The sequence below is a fragment of the Caloenas nicobarica genome, chromosome 2, assembly GCF_036013445.1.
Source record: "Caloenas nicobarica isolate bCalNic1 chromosome 2, bCalNic1.hap1, whole genome shotgun sequence".
Lineage (NCBI taxonomy): Eukaryota > Metazoa > Chordata > Aves > Columbiformes > Columbidae > Caloenas > Caloenas nicobarica.
The window spans coordinates 18,548,992-18,563,738 of record NC_088246.1 but is presented as its reverse complement, the minus strand read 5'-3'; the positions used below and the strand labels follow the sequence as shown (position 1 = coordinate 18,563,738).

The window sequence follows — 14,747 nt, the reverse complement described above, 5'->3', positions numbered from 1 at the left end:
GGATGTGTTTCACATACCCCAGTGGTTTTGTAGCACTTCGCTCTACAGTGTGGCCATCTCAGCCAGGCTTTAGAGGGTGGTCATTACTAAGCTAGAAATGTTTCCATCCTGAATGCTTTGTCTGCATCATCCTTGCCATACTATTTGATCATACACCTCTAGTTTGGTCCTATCCCTGATTTTTATCTGGGTCATTTTTCTTTTTGCAGGTAGGTGCCAGAGTTTGACTGTTACATGCTTTATAAATATGTTCTTCTTTTCCCTGTACTGCATGGCTCCAGTCCTGCAGCTGATGTAGGAGCGTGATCAAGCATGGGTCTGTACAGTAAAAAAGTACTTCATGGTATCAGTTGTGTGATCAAACCATAGATGTTGAATTATCAAGTACAGGTGTGCTGCACTAAGAGGCTATATCCTATCCTGTTATTGAAAGATTCATGTGTTTGAATTCTAACAGTGGAAAGCTGGAATGTTTGGGCTGAATTGCCTTCAAGATGGTTACAGTTGCAAGATCTGTGATTCCTTACATCAGGAAATTGCACATCTTTCTTTTCTAGATTTGAACGTATTCATACAAAGAAAGGGAACTACACAAAGTCACTAGTTTCAAACCAGGAAGAGGTAGATGATCTAGCAACCTTGGAGGTACTGGATGAGGTAAGAACCTCCTTTTTCACACTTTTCTGAAGAGGGATAATCGCATATTAAAACACAATGGTGCGCTATTGATTTTCAAGTTCAACTATATTGTCACACTTCAGTTGTGTAAGTAAGTGTGCAATGGCATTTTACTAGTTTATGCCAAATGTTTTAGATGAGAATTGCTGTTGGGAATGGTTCCACCTCAAAGCTAAAACACCCTCTACAGTTACAGCCTTAGACCAAGCAGTATTGTAGCACCATTTGCTTAACGGGATTTATATTGCTGGATTTTGTTGCAGCTAAATATCTAGTTTGTAATGATGTGTTAACCTGAAATTGGTCCAAGAACAAGCACCTTCTCCCCCGTTGCTTGGACACCTGGAGTAGTCTTAAACCAGCTTACCGTACTCTCCTAGGCTGGGTTCTCCCTGACTTGCTTGGTATGGGGATGCATTGACAACAGTTTATGTCAGCTGGGGCTCTGACCTGTCATCGCATTCTGGTGAACTTTTGACAAAATTACTGATACAAATCTCACAGGCTTGTCAAAGTTTGAAAATGAATCCACTAGGAGCAGGAGAACATAGACAATGGAGGGGGGAAGACCGTTGTGTTTATGCTTTAGGCTTCAAAACCAGAAAGAAGAATCAGACCACAGCACATTATCTGCAGGTCTTAGAGGCCATCAGTGGTTGTAAACAAGCTGTCATTCTTCTTTTACCAGGCTGTGCATAGACTATAATTCATATTCTCTTATCTGTAAAACTTCTCTGGTATATTGCATCTTCGTCAGTCCAAAATACTAAATGTGGCTCTTGCGCTGGCAAACTGCATCTTTATAACAGCTCACAGAACATCTTCCATCATCCAAGAGCGTGGTTATAGTAGCTTAATGTTTAGTTAATACTAATTGAGCTAATCCAAACTTTATCTACTGCACAAAGCTCAGATTTAAGCATTTTTTAAATATTGGGAATAGCTATATGCTAGCAAGACTGATTTTTATCTTTTGCCATGAAGCATATAAACAGTCTGAGCTGAAGAGAAGAAACAAAAACCCCAGATGAGCAAGAAGTATATCACATCTCCTCAGATGCAGAGCATTCTCAGGAAAATCCTCAGGAAGCCTCCACCTAAAGGCATCATTTGACTATATGATAGTTTACTAAATGCAATCCAATTTAAAACCTCTTTTGCATATGAGTGGTTAGAAATGAAGACAGGAATGTCTCATGGAAACTTTTGATTAATTGAATGAAAACAGTACTTATTAACTCATTTTTCTACAGCCACTTGTGGATCTGTAAGTTTATATTGTTCAAAGTGAGTTTGAACACAAGAAATTAGGAGTACCAGTGTGTTGGAAAGTGTTACTCACTTTCGATCATGATTAATTGCATTCCTGACTGTTTATAGCTTCTCTTCCTATCCTCACTGGTTGTAATTATATAAATATTTTGTACATTGTCCTAATATTTTTCCCCATGTGATTCAGCGTTCCTGTTCTTTCTCCATCAGAATACAGTAACAGAGCAGTTGCAGAAGAGTTATGCCAAGGATCAGATCTACAGATATGTTGGGGACATTCTCATTGCTGTCAATCCATTTCGGAACATAGATATTTATTCTTCACAGGTGTGAAAATCTAGGTTTGGTTCTTTTAAACTAGCTCTAATTTCCATTAGAGTATGAATATTTGTGTTAAGCATAAAGTAAGATCATTCTTGAGATTTACTTCAGTTCACTCTGAAAAACAGAATTACCAGTACAGTTGTCCCTTCAAGTGCATGTTGACACACATCCTTATTACATGCTGAATTTCAGCACAGAAATGAGAAACTCCAATGAATTTTATTTCTAATATCTTTATGTCTGTAGTGTAGATCATGTCTATATTATGTCTAAAGTGTAAAAAGCTATATCTAAGCAAGTTGTCCATTTTAGTCAATGGATAGAAGTAGGATTTTTGAGCTTATTGTTCTTCTAGTGACTTTAAACATTAATTCTAAGATGAGATAAATTGTGCTAAACTCTGTAAGATTTGTTGACCAGCACCCCACAAGTGCAAAGGCACTAGCTGACCAGAGCAGCTAGTTGAGAAGCAGTATCTGTACAGACAAGTGCGTTTTTTCAGGTAAATCTTACCCCTCTTTGTGGGCAGGAGCATTCCACTTCCCATGGAGAACAACTGTGAATGGCTGGAGGTAGGAGCTGGGGGCATTTTCTCCCACACGAGCTGGGGAAGCCACAGCTATTTAATTGATCAGACAGTTCACAAAGCAGCCCTGTAAAATTTTAACTTTTGTCAAGTTGCCTCCCCATTATACAAAAGGGAATAGATATGGAAGTCTGATAATACAATAATTGGCATTATTAATTATCAGATTCTACAGGTAGAGAAAAGAGCTTAAAATTTGACATCAATGTCATGCAGAAATACTAAGAGGATGTGAAGTACAAATAAAATGAAATTGTAAGTTGGTCCTTGATGTCTGGCAACATTACATTTTCTTCTAATAATTTGCGTTTCATAGCATAATCAGGGCTGACATACAAAATTGTTCTTCATCTTTTTCAGCAGTTCTTACAATACTAAGTACATACAGATCCGTGGTATAGTGAGTGCAGTAGCAGCTCAATCAGAAAACATCACTGCTGGTAACCTCAGCATGCTGTGCACTAATTTGAAGATAAACCTAAACTCTAAAAAAATGTTAAGGAGCACTAATAATGTTTTAATTTTTCTTACACTTAGCATTCCAAACTGTATATTGGAGCCAAACGGACTGCCAACCCTCCTCATATTTTTGCTGTTGCTGACATAGGTTATCAGTCCATGGTGACATACAACTCTGATCAGGTAAAGATGAGGTGTCTTAATTATATCCTTTGCTAGGCTGAGAGATATGTAATGAGCTCAGAGTCATGCTTTTGTTCTGTGCAGTGTATCGTTATTTCTGGAGAAAGTGGAGCTGGCAAGACGCAAAGTGCCCATCTTCTGGTTCAGCAGCTCACTGTCCTGGGCAAGGTACGTTTCAAAGGGAATGCTTCTGTCAGGCTTTGCTATCTTAGGTCTGACTGACTGGCCAGCTTGGGTCAGCTGTCCTGGCTTTGCCCCCTCCCAGCTTCTTGTGTACTTAGTAGAGCAGGGGAAGCCAAAAAGTCCTTGACTACCCACCAACAACCACAACACCAGTATGTCAGCAACATTTTTCTCCTACTAAATCCGAAACCGAGCTACTAGAAAGAAAATTAACTCTGTCCCAGTTGAAACCAGGACACTATCTTTTCACTTCCTTCTAAAACCAGATTGCTGTCAGTGGGACATGTTAATTCTGGGAAGTGACCACCTTAATTGTCTAAATAAAATGCCATTTTTGCATGTCCCAGGTGAGATTAAAGCAAACCGATCTATTGGTATGGTGCAGCACAGCAGTCAGCAGATGCTAACAAGGATCCTAAAAGCAGCCCAGCCGTCTCAGAGTGCTGGACCACAGAAATTTATTAGTTCTGGTGCTGTCATTATTATGTGTGTTATCTCTTCCAGCCAGCCATTAGTGCTGCAGAGTGCTATATTCTGACAGGTTTCATTATATGTATATGCCTTTCTTCCCAGATGATTCACGTGGTAATGGCTGCCCTGATGATGTCACACTTTACAATACCAACTAGAAGAGGAAAGAAATACTTGAAAATGAATGTAGTTTAATGATTAGTGACAATTTTAAGCAATATCTTTTTCATATCTAGGCTAATAACAGGACTCTACAGGAGAAGATCCTGCAGGTGAATAACCTTGTAGAAGCATTTGGGAATGCAGGCACTATCATTAATGATAACTCAAGCAGATTTGGAAAATATTTGGAAATGAAATTCACTTGTGGTGGCACTGTAGTAGGAGCTCAGATTTCAGAGTATCTCCTTGAAAAATCCAGAGTTGTTCACCAGGCAGTGTAAGTATAAAAATATATTTGACCTAATTTGGGGGTTATGGAGTAGGTCTATGCAGGAAATAATCTTGCATCAAAACATGAAGATGAATAACGTGTTGGGATTTTTTCCTTATAAATGATATATGAACAGTTTATAAATCTGTAAACTAGCTGAAAACTACTCCTGATTTTTTTTCATTGCCTCCTGAGTTATTTAAACAAATCTCATAAAAATGCATATGTGATATATGAAGTGTATCAGAACATGTAAAGAATTAAAAACTTTCTAATAGTTCAGTTACAAATTTCTTTGTGCAAGTTTGGAGTATCGTGTTAAGTATGTCACTTGGATTTAATTCCTCTACGTTTCCTCTAGTATTGTAGCTTTCTTTCTTTGTTTGTTTGCAAAATGCTTGTTTTCAATTTTGGAGTATCCAGTAGGGTTTGGTTATAAAGAGTTATGGAGCAAATGCAGAACAAATCCATCTCTATCGTGTGTATCCCTTAACATAAAATGACAGAAAAATTAAATGGCATTACAATTAATTTAAATTATTGACATGCATTTTCTATCCTAATATATAGCACATCCAGCTAAAAAATATTTTGCCGTAATAACAATAAAACAAACGGACTTCAAGACAAGGAATGTTGTCACCGATTTGAATAATTACCTTTGCTGATCTCTTACTCATTTTTACTCATTTTGTAGTTCGGCATGACCTTGTTGCCTGTCATAGATGTGTGATGTGAAGAACATCTCAGTATCACTTGGAATGTTTCGATAGACAATTTAAAGTTAGAGGCAATTTTATGAAATGGTTTTGTTTTCCTCAATTGAACATAAGCACAGAAATGGCTTTTTTTTCAGAACAGAATCAGCTTTTTTCTTAAAATATCACTTTTTTTCCATAACTTTTCATGCGTTTGTTCTGTGGCTGTCAGTTTGTATTTATATTTAGCCACATGCTGAGACAGGAAGCCGGCAAAGCATTTACGTGCTTCAAATGCCATTTATGTAGGTACATGGATATCTGAATTCACACAATGCCACTGGACCATTTAGCATGAGAGCCATGTAGGAGGTTAAATTTTGAGGCATGAACTTCTGAAGGCACCTGAAGCTGTTTCTGTTGAGCGTGTTTTCCCCTTCAGGGAGGTCTCGGTGTGGCTGGTCCATACGGCCGTGTCAGGGCAGAGAACTGGCATTCAGGTACCTGCATTGCCAGGGCCGTCTGTTCTGCTCTTCTGGGAGAACGTGACTCCCAAACTCACACAGAGAGTTAGGAATGACTTTTTTTCAGAAAGCCAGTGACTGATTACCCAGGAAATGGGAGACCCAAGTTCCAGATACACTTCAAGCCAAGAGATTTGGAACCTACAGGTTCCCCTACCTTTCTGAGAGGATACACAAGCCAAGCACGGCTCTGCAACCTCATGGTTAAGACACTGAGGGGGAAGATAAGGGATCTGTTCCCACTCCTTAAATTGGTCATGTTTTCTACTGCTGACTGTCCACAGTAAAATATGCAGACTAAGCTGGCACTGGGCTCTGATCTCAGCACCCCCATGCAGAGAGGAGTGCGCTGGGCTCTGATCCCATTTCACAGATGCCTGTAATGGTGCTGCTGAGACACACGCTTCAGCTCCTGCAGAAACCACGGGTTTGAACACAATTCCGTTTTGCCATTTCATAGTGACTGACTTGGCCATCTCAGGGTTTGGTGGTGGTTGCAAATTTCCACCTAAGCATCTAGTTCTTCCTCATAAGGTGCACAGGAACCTTGGATGCGCAATAATAACTCTTTTGTCCTGGGCTGGGCCACCTAAATTTTAGGCAAAGCACGCCAAGTCTTAAGGCCCTTTGCTGAATGTCTGCTTATGTACTTTCTTGGTTTAGGGCTAAAGGACACAGCAAATATACTGGATTCAGTGAATCGGGAGTGTATAGCTCTCCAATGGTCAGATTTTTAAAAAATAATTGGAGGTTAAGCAGCCCATTTAATGTGGGTGGGTGAGCAACGTGCAAGATCTCACCCAGTATCTAACAATTGCATCAAAGGCTGAGCGGCATTTAGCTGCTTGTAGCACTGGGCAGCCACCATGGCAGATTCAGAACAATGGCACAGAAAGGGTGTTCACAGAAATTTGTGTAATAAAGCTTCTTTCAGAGTCCTCTGTCAGTTTGCATGTCTTCCGTGTTATTAAAATAACATTTAATAATAGCATGTATGTCATTAGTAAATGTAACATAGTTATATTACTAAACCAGTTTTTTGTTTCTGTTGTTTCAGAGGAGAGAAAAATTTCCATATTTTTTATTATATTTATGCTGGTCTGGCAGAAAAGAAAAAACTGGCACATTATAAACTGCCAGAATATAGACCTCCCAGGTAACGCAGTTTATTTTTTACATAAATTGGTTACTAAGAAATGTGATGTTGTTGAATTCTCAATGTCATTTACATTCTGCATCCATCAACTCTTTCAGATATCTGCAAAATGATCATTTCAGAATAGTGCAAGATTTCATGAACAATAGCTTCTATAAGTCTCAGTTTGAATTAATTGAGCAATGCTTCAAAGTCATAGGTTTTACGCTGGAGGTGAGTGCTGATAACCCTTTTTTTTTTGTGAATTTTTATGGCTACCTTAAGCAGGAAAAGCTTGTATAAAGCATTCAAATAATCTCCCTTGTTATTTTCTTCATTTAGCAGTAGTGTGTTTATGTTTTAGGATATTGCATGGTCAACTTACTGTTATATTACCACGTTTAAATTTTTAAGGTTTCAAGGCATCAATACAGTAATAAAATGGTATTAGTCAACAAGATTTTGAAATCAGTGAACATAGCACAGCTGAGTAATTGAGAAAAAAAAGGCTTTTCAAAATTAAATGCATAGAAAATGGTGTTGAAACTATTAGGCTATAATTTTAGCCCTGTGAATATGAGGCTCATCTCTGTTTTAAGGTGAAGCCCATGGTGAGAGTCCTAAAAATTCATTGAGTTGATCTGAGTTTTGATGAACTCAATACATTTTCACAGCTCCAGAGGCAAAGGTGAATGAAGTTTTTACATCCCTTTGGAGTGAACCCCATCACTGAAGATTAACTGAACTCATACGTTCTTTATAATCCCATATAATTGCTCTACTGGCAATTAAACCCCTCTCCTTGGGCTGTCTTTAGTATAATTAAAATAAAAACAGGCCTCTGGATTTATAAAGTAGGATGCAAGGGAAGGAAATCCCATCTACACCCTAGTTCTCTCTTTTAGAAGAAGTGGTGCATTACAGCTGTATTTACCTCTGACTTTATTTATCACGAATGATAGTAGGAGTATGATCCATATAGTATCTGTGAAATATAGCACTAGTGCTGCAGAACAGATGTATGTTTTAATTTCCTTGACAAAATTGCATGTTGTAAGGAGCTTTTCACAGAAAATCGCTCACTTCAGTTGGATATTTCTGGTTTTCCTCAATGTAAATATTTGAATAGCTAGCAGAACAGATTTATTCATCTATTCCGTTCCTCCATACTCATTTTGCATGAAGTCACAGTAGCTGTGGAGTTCACAGTCTTTTTCTCCTCTACATGCTTGTTCACAACTACTGCACTTAGTAATATCCCACCTGTGATACCAGACATCCTTTCACACCTGTACTGTCACCTTTCCAGAAGCAGTGTGGAAGGATCTGCACAGTTCAGCACTCATAGCAGTTTTGTCACAGCACCAGAGACCTTGATAAATCCTAATTTATACCATGAAAAGCAGCAAGCCTGTTTTTGTTCCCAGTTCTCTTGTTCGCTGGGATGGATGGAAACAATAATCCTGATCATCCAGAAGAGACGACTTTCCTTACACATTGAAGATCCAGTTAGAGCTAGCTCACTGGCCGCATTGTGCAGTTCTAGCATGGATCTTCACTTGATTAACTCAGCAAGCCACCGGGAACTGAATCTGTGAAGACTTATTGACCCATAGAACTACCACAGTTTCAGAAGCAAGTTGAGTACCAGAGGCAATCTAACTGTGGTTCCATGTGAGCCACATCCATGTTATCCTGTCTTACATTCTCCAAAGGGGGAATTAGTCTGTCTGAGGTTGTGTATGCAAGAGTGAGGGAACACTGAAGTCCTCTTCCCCCATTAAGGTTCTGATACAGGATGCATGTGCAGAGACAATTTATCTTCAGTGAGAAAAAAGATACTGTAAGATGAGTTCCTTTTCTAAATTCACTTTTTAGTAATGCAGTCTTAAGCTTTGACATTTATCCCAGTGCACAGAGGAGGTTCTATATAAGCATGTTGCATGTCCTATTAGCAGAAAACCTTGGACAGAATATCTTCTCCACTTGAATTAAAACTGAGTCCTAAACAAGGCTTTATTTCTTTGAAATTTGTTTTTGACTGACTGGCAGGCTTTAATAGTAGCTACTGTCAGTACTCCCTGTCTTAAAATCACAGTGTTTTATTTCAGGCTGCATGGCCAAGTTAATAGGAAAGGACTGCCTGAGGTGAACAATAATCATGCTGTATGAGACAGATCAAGCCAGATTTCAAACACATTGGAAAAGGGCACAAAAATGTCATCAGCTGTATCTACTGTACAGAATAATGGCAGAAGTTAAGCTATCCATTTCTTAACATTTCTTCTGCGTTCCTAAGCTTAAAATGAAAAAGATTGCTTAAAACATAGGTAAACTGTGTGCCAATTATGCTGAGCATAATTTACTAGAGTGAGCTTATCTAGTTTGTCTTGCTGTCACTGAAATAATTATTAACTGCTAGATTAATTTCTGAAAGTGTTGAAAACAAGATGAAGTATTCTAGAGCACTTAAGGATTTTATCTGAGTAAATGATGCCTGACATGGTACCAGCAAACTATTGAATAGTAGGGAAAAAATGCTGTGCAATTATGAAAAGTCCATCGTTATAAAATACCAATCAAATTTACAAAACTGATTCTTATAAAACTGCTATAAAACTTATAAAACTGCTATTTATAAAATATACTATTACTGCATGCCTCAGAATATATCATATCACAGATTCCTAGCTTAAAACCTCAGAAAATCAAGTATACTGATAAATGTTCACAGTTCAGATGAAAATTCACGGTTCAAGTCTAAGTCAAACCTGCAATGAAAGCACTGTCTCATTAATTGGAAATATGACCTTATTTGCCATATATAAGTACTTAATTTACTGTATATATCCCTTCACTGTCAAGACTAGTATTAGCCCATTTTCAAGGCAGAATCCCTCTACAGAACCTACTAAATAATTTGAAATTTAAATATGTTTAAGTAAAATCCATACCAAAGTGCTTTGGTGAGTACAGAGTTCCTATGTGACATTTTGAAGGGTAAAGCGCTTTGGCAAACCAGAGATGTGAGGTCTCATTCTTCTCCCAGTTCAACTTTTTCTGATGATGTTGGTGAGAGCTGTTGCAGACCTGTTCTTTGAAGTCCCTTTATTTCCATGATCGAAGAAATATAGATACAAAATTTTTTATGTTTTGATCTAGGTATTACATTTTTAGGCACAGTTATGCCTGTAGACACAGTGAAGGCTGGATATAAATAACCTCTGAATTCCTTCTGCGTAAGAGGATTACGCTCACCACTGTTTTGTGCTTCCCCTGGCCCATGTCAGCCCTGTCCCATAGACAAGTATAGAAGAGAGATGAGGCTATAGCTTACCTTGCCCTTTTTAGGTGTCTTACACTTGAAAGACTATGCTGAGAAAAGTTTTCCTAAAAGTCATGGGCGAGAGGCACTCAAGAGAGTGACAATGATTGTTCCAGGCTTAGGAAGCAACACACATGCATGCCCATCGCACAAATCAAAGTGGCAAATCTGTCTGGCTATTAAGAGTTGCATTTTTCTTAATATATACTTTGCAGGAACTTGGAAGTGTGTACAGTGTCCTGGCTGCCATTTTAAATGTGGGTAACATTGAATTTTCTGCAGTGGTATCTGAACATATGATTGACAAGAGCAACATTTCCAATCCAGTAGCCCTTGAGAATTGTGAGTGTTTTTTCTTGATTTGAGATTGTTTTTGTTTAGTGTTTTGATAGCAAATTTCTTTTATTGCTAGAGAGTTACCAATGAAAATTGTATTCACATGGAAATTTTGCAGGAATAATTAAATGCTGAAGATAGATTAATTCCAAGCCCACCTGAATTCAAATGCAGAACGAAAAAGTTGTCCATGTTATGCACTTTATTTGACTAAACAGTTCACCAGCATTCAGGAAATATGATTAATACTGCAGATGCCTGAAAAGAAAATCTTTGGAGTTTTTCCAAAGTTATTTGAACATTCGATGGAGAACCTCATTAACACTTTGAATAGCTTTTCTCCCCAGTTTCTTTCTCAGATACTCATTACTTATGGCTCACCAATTCTTTGGAAGGGATACCTTACGTTATAGGCTGCAGGGAGGCAGAGGAGGGAAAGAGGCAAAGATTCTCAAGGAAGTTGCTGCTCTTTCAGAGTGATTACGGGTGGGGAGATAATGAAGTCTTCATGCTATCTTTTTACACATTTTCCTGCCATAAATAGAAAAATATTGTGCAACTGGGAAAGAAGCAGCAAAAGAAGGACAGCAGTGACTTATATGGATGGATTATAACTGAGAGAGGTATTCACACCTCACAAGTTACATGCTTCTGACATAGTCACCTTGATTTCTCCGTAGACAGTTTGGAGAAATAGCCCTCTTTATAAAGCAATTTAAAACCTAAAGGCCTCTGCTTTTAATCACTTACTCATTGACTGCAGTGGAAGCTAGAAGGCTGATGACTTAATTAGACACTGACAGCTGTTTGGTGTGAACACCCTTGTTAGTCGTAGTCCAAGACTTTGATTCAGCCCTTATTCATAATATGTTGCACTTGCAGCCTTGATTGCAAAAATGTGTATTTCTCCTTCCAAAGTCTGCCTCTGAGCCCTGCCTGTGACCTTCGTTCCCAGGCGCATCCTTACTGTGTATCCAGGCAGATGAACTGCAAGAGGCCCTCACCTCTCACTGTGTGGTGACTCGAGGAGAAACAATTATTCGTCCCAACACTGTGGAAAAAGCCACTGATGTCAGAGATGCCATGGCCAAAGCACTGTATGGGCGCCTCTTCAGCTGGATAGTCAATCGCATCAATACTTTACTCAAACCTGACAAACATTTAAGGTAAAAGAAGCTTTTCCATAATGGAGAATAGTATCACCTACAAGTGTTCTCATCTACTTTTTCTCTGCTACCTTTTTGCTTCTGACACCACCATGTTAAAAAAAAGGTTTTATCTTATCCATAGTATGCAGTGAAAATATAGTAGATATGGATAGCACAGGTGTCTTGTGCTTTCCTGTTTGACCTTACCTCACTTGACCCTTTGTAAATGACATATTAACTACTTCTTCCTTTATACTAATTCCCCTGGTACACAGAGTTGACTCTTGACATTTATGTGTTGATTACACAGGTGAAATTCTGCTCTTGCTGGTGCTTCTGTTGCTGTTCTTACGAGAGTGATTCCATACATATGTGAGAGTAGTTTCCAAACACATTCACTGAGGCTAATGTCCACTCTAACGTTATAGGGTGACATTTTGAACACACAGACGAGAAAGATATTGGGAATGAGGATATAACACATTTTGCAAATTAATTGAAGAAGTTATGTGGCTTACACTATAGATCCTAAAGGTCAGGGCCCTCTATGGCTGATAATAGCAGTGAAAAGGGGCAAACTTATAACTACCTGACGTGAAATATCAATAACAAATAGCTTTGGTTTGCAAATCAGGGTTTTCTGGATTTTTTTTTCTTTTAAACATCAGAAGAAAGCCAAGGCTGCAATCCTAAATTTTGTCTGAACTTTCAAATATTATATTCAAATCAGTAAATGATAGAATAAAGTGCATGCAGCACTGCCTGTTACAGAACCCTTTTGAAATTTAATACTTACTGTGCTGATGAGGGTGGAGAAAGTTTGACCTGAAATGTTCACTCAAAAAAACCCAAACCAACCCAAACCAACCCCCCACACACACACACACAAAGAACCAACCAACCAAACAAACAAACAAAAAAACCCAACACCCCACCACAGAAGTCTGCTCTGCTTTTGTGGGAGTAAAATGATTTGTCTTTGTTATTTTTTGTAATTAGCTCTGAGAAGGAATGAGGCAGCAAATTTCAGCAGTCTGTTCACAAAAAATGTAATTTCCAGACAGATAAAATGGTCACCAAAGTCAGGTCAAAATCAATAAACACCTTTGATCCCTCCACAATTAAATGCTTCAGTTTTTGAGAGGGACTTCTCAAAGAGTTTCAAGTACTATTCGTTAGTATCTTGAGGCTGGTTCTTCAGATTTGATTTCCTATACTTTTTTTTTGGGGGGGGAGGGGGGAAGTTGGTTTCAGTTAGCCCCTCAAAGGGGTTTTATAGATAGAATGTGATTTATTCTTTTTAATTTAGCTAGGAAAAAATGCTAATATCAACTTCAGTTTGATATAAAATATATCCTCCTAATCTTTTGTTTCAGCAAATAAAGACAAATATTAGAACTTCTATCCATTTGCAGAAATGACCACATGTCTCAGAATGCCTTGGCTAAAATTTCAGACTAAATTTTTACTAGTAGTACTTCTCTGGAATTTAAATTCATACCCACACTACAATGCTTAAAATAGTAATTTAGATGCATAGAAGGTCTAGCTATTAATTCTTTTGACTTTCATGTCAAAATAAGCAGTTTTATTTGTTATGAATAAATAATATGAAGGAATCATGTTTGATTTCAAGATGCTGGTGAGTAAAGCCTGTTTTGTTAAAAGAGAAGCAAAAAAGAACTCCATGTTGTTCCTGTACTGTAGTCAGTTTTTTACGATAGAGTAATAACTAGCCAATATTAGTTTAAAAGTAAGATTTTAAATCCTCTATACACTTATCAGTTGATTCAGTCATTATGTGACTTGGTGTATCTGTTTGGCAAATATAGTCATGTTTGAATTTATGTGCATTTATTGTTTTTTAAAAAAAATGGATTGTTAATTTAAGAGATAGCTGGTTTAGCAAAAATTATCCTGTTTAAATGGCATACAGATTTGGCCCATGATTTCCTTTTGTAGAATAATAATGAAGCTAGTCACTGTAAAGATACAACAATAGAAAGTTTATTTAATCTTTGCAGTGGAAACGATGACGGTTTGAACATTGGAATTCTTGATATCTTTGGTTTTGAGAATTTCAAAAAAAATTCTTTTGAACAACTCTGTATCAACATTGCCAATGAACAAATTCAGTTCTACTTCAATCAACATGTCTTTGCGTGGGAACAGGTATGTGTTGGTCATTTTGATAAAGCTTTAATATTGCTGAACGTATAAAACCTTGTCTCAAGAAATTACACTGTTCCTTCACCATAATAGGCTGTAAATTGCAAATTAGAACAAATGCTTTCCAAGCATGTATTATGTGAAGCAGTATTTGCTATTTGCGATTAAAATGCCCACGTAAAATGCATTAAACTTGAAATTTACAGTATGCAAGCAACATAACAGTGATAATCGGTTTGATGCAAATGCAGTGTTGCTTTCTTGAGGAATAACGTGAGTGATACAATGTATGATTCTATGATATAAAAATGAGTGGTAACATAATTTTTAAAGCGCAGCATTCATAATAGCTTACTAATAACCATAATGAACACTGAAATTCCAATATTAAAAAATTAAAGTCTTGCAATTATTTTGTTCTTATTCAGGAACTAGGTCATCTAAGCTAAATAATGATGTATTTATTCTAAATAATATGATGTAAAGCAGAGAAAAGGAATAAAATTGTAATTATAAAAGTTCATGAAATTGAAGTGGGGAGTGAAAAACCTCAAAAAATATCATCTCAACTTTGTAAATAATTCCATCAAAATTAAATTAACCATCTTTAAATCGTTGTTCAATATTGTTACTTGAAGAAATAACACATCTGGGGAAAAAAATATTAATCTTGCAGAAAATAGAAATATTCTAGAATTCGATATGAGCAGAACAGTCATTCAAATTTTAGGTGAAATAATACTTTCTCTCTTTTATTGGAATTATTGGCTTTTATGATAGATAGACGAAAATCCTCCTGAACACCAATTTCAATTATTAGTAG

At 37.3% G+C, this 14,747-nt stretch overlaps 1 protein-coding gene across 2 annotated transcripts in view; it reads left to right on the top strand.

Annotated features, from left to right (window-relative positions):
* Nucleotides 1–14,747, top strand: part of MYO3A (myosin IIIA) — a 110,111-nt gene that overhangs the window by 54,588 nt on the left and 40,776 nt on the right. For both annotated transcript variants that reach the window (XM_065628760.1, XM_065628758.1), the window contains exons 9-18: nt 558–657; nt 2,161–2,277; nt 3,398–3,502; nt 3,587–3,670; nt 4,393–4,595; nt 6,869–6,967; nt 7,066–7,180; nt 10,487–10,613; nt 11,563–11,773; nt 13,780–13,927. In XM_065628760.1, coding sequence (XP_065484832.1) covers nt 558–657; nt 2,161–2,277; nt 3,398–3,502; nt 3,587–3,670; nt 4,393–4,595; nt 6,869–6,967; nt 7,066–7,180; nt 10,487–10,613; nt 11,563–11,773; nt 13,780–13,927 — 1,309 coding nt within the window. The remainder of the gene's footprint in view (nt 1–557; nt 658–2,160; nt 2,278–3,397; nt 3,503–3,586; nt 3,671–4,392; nt 4,596–6,868; nt 6,968–7,065; nt 7,181–10,486; nt 10,614–11,562; nt 11,774–13,779; nt 13,928–14,747) is intronic.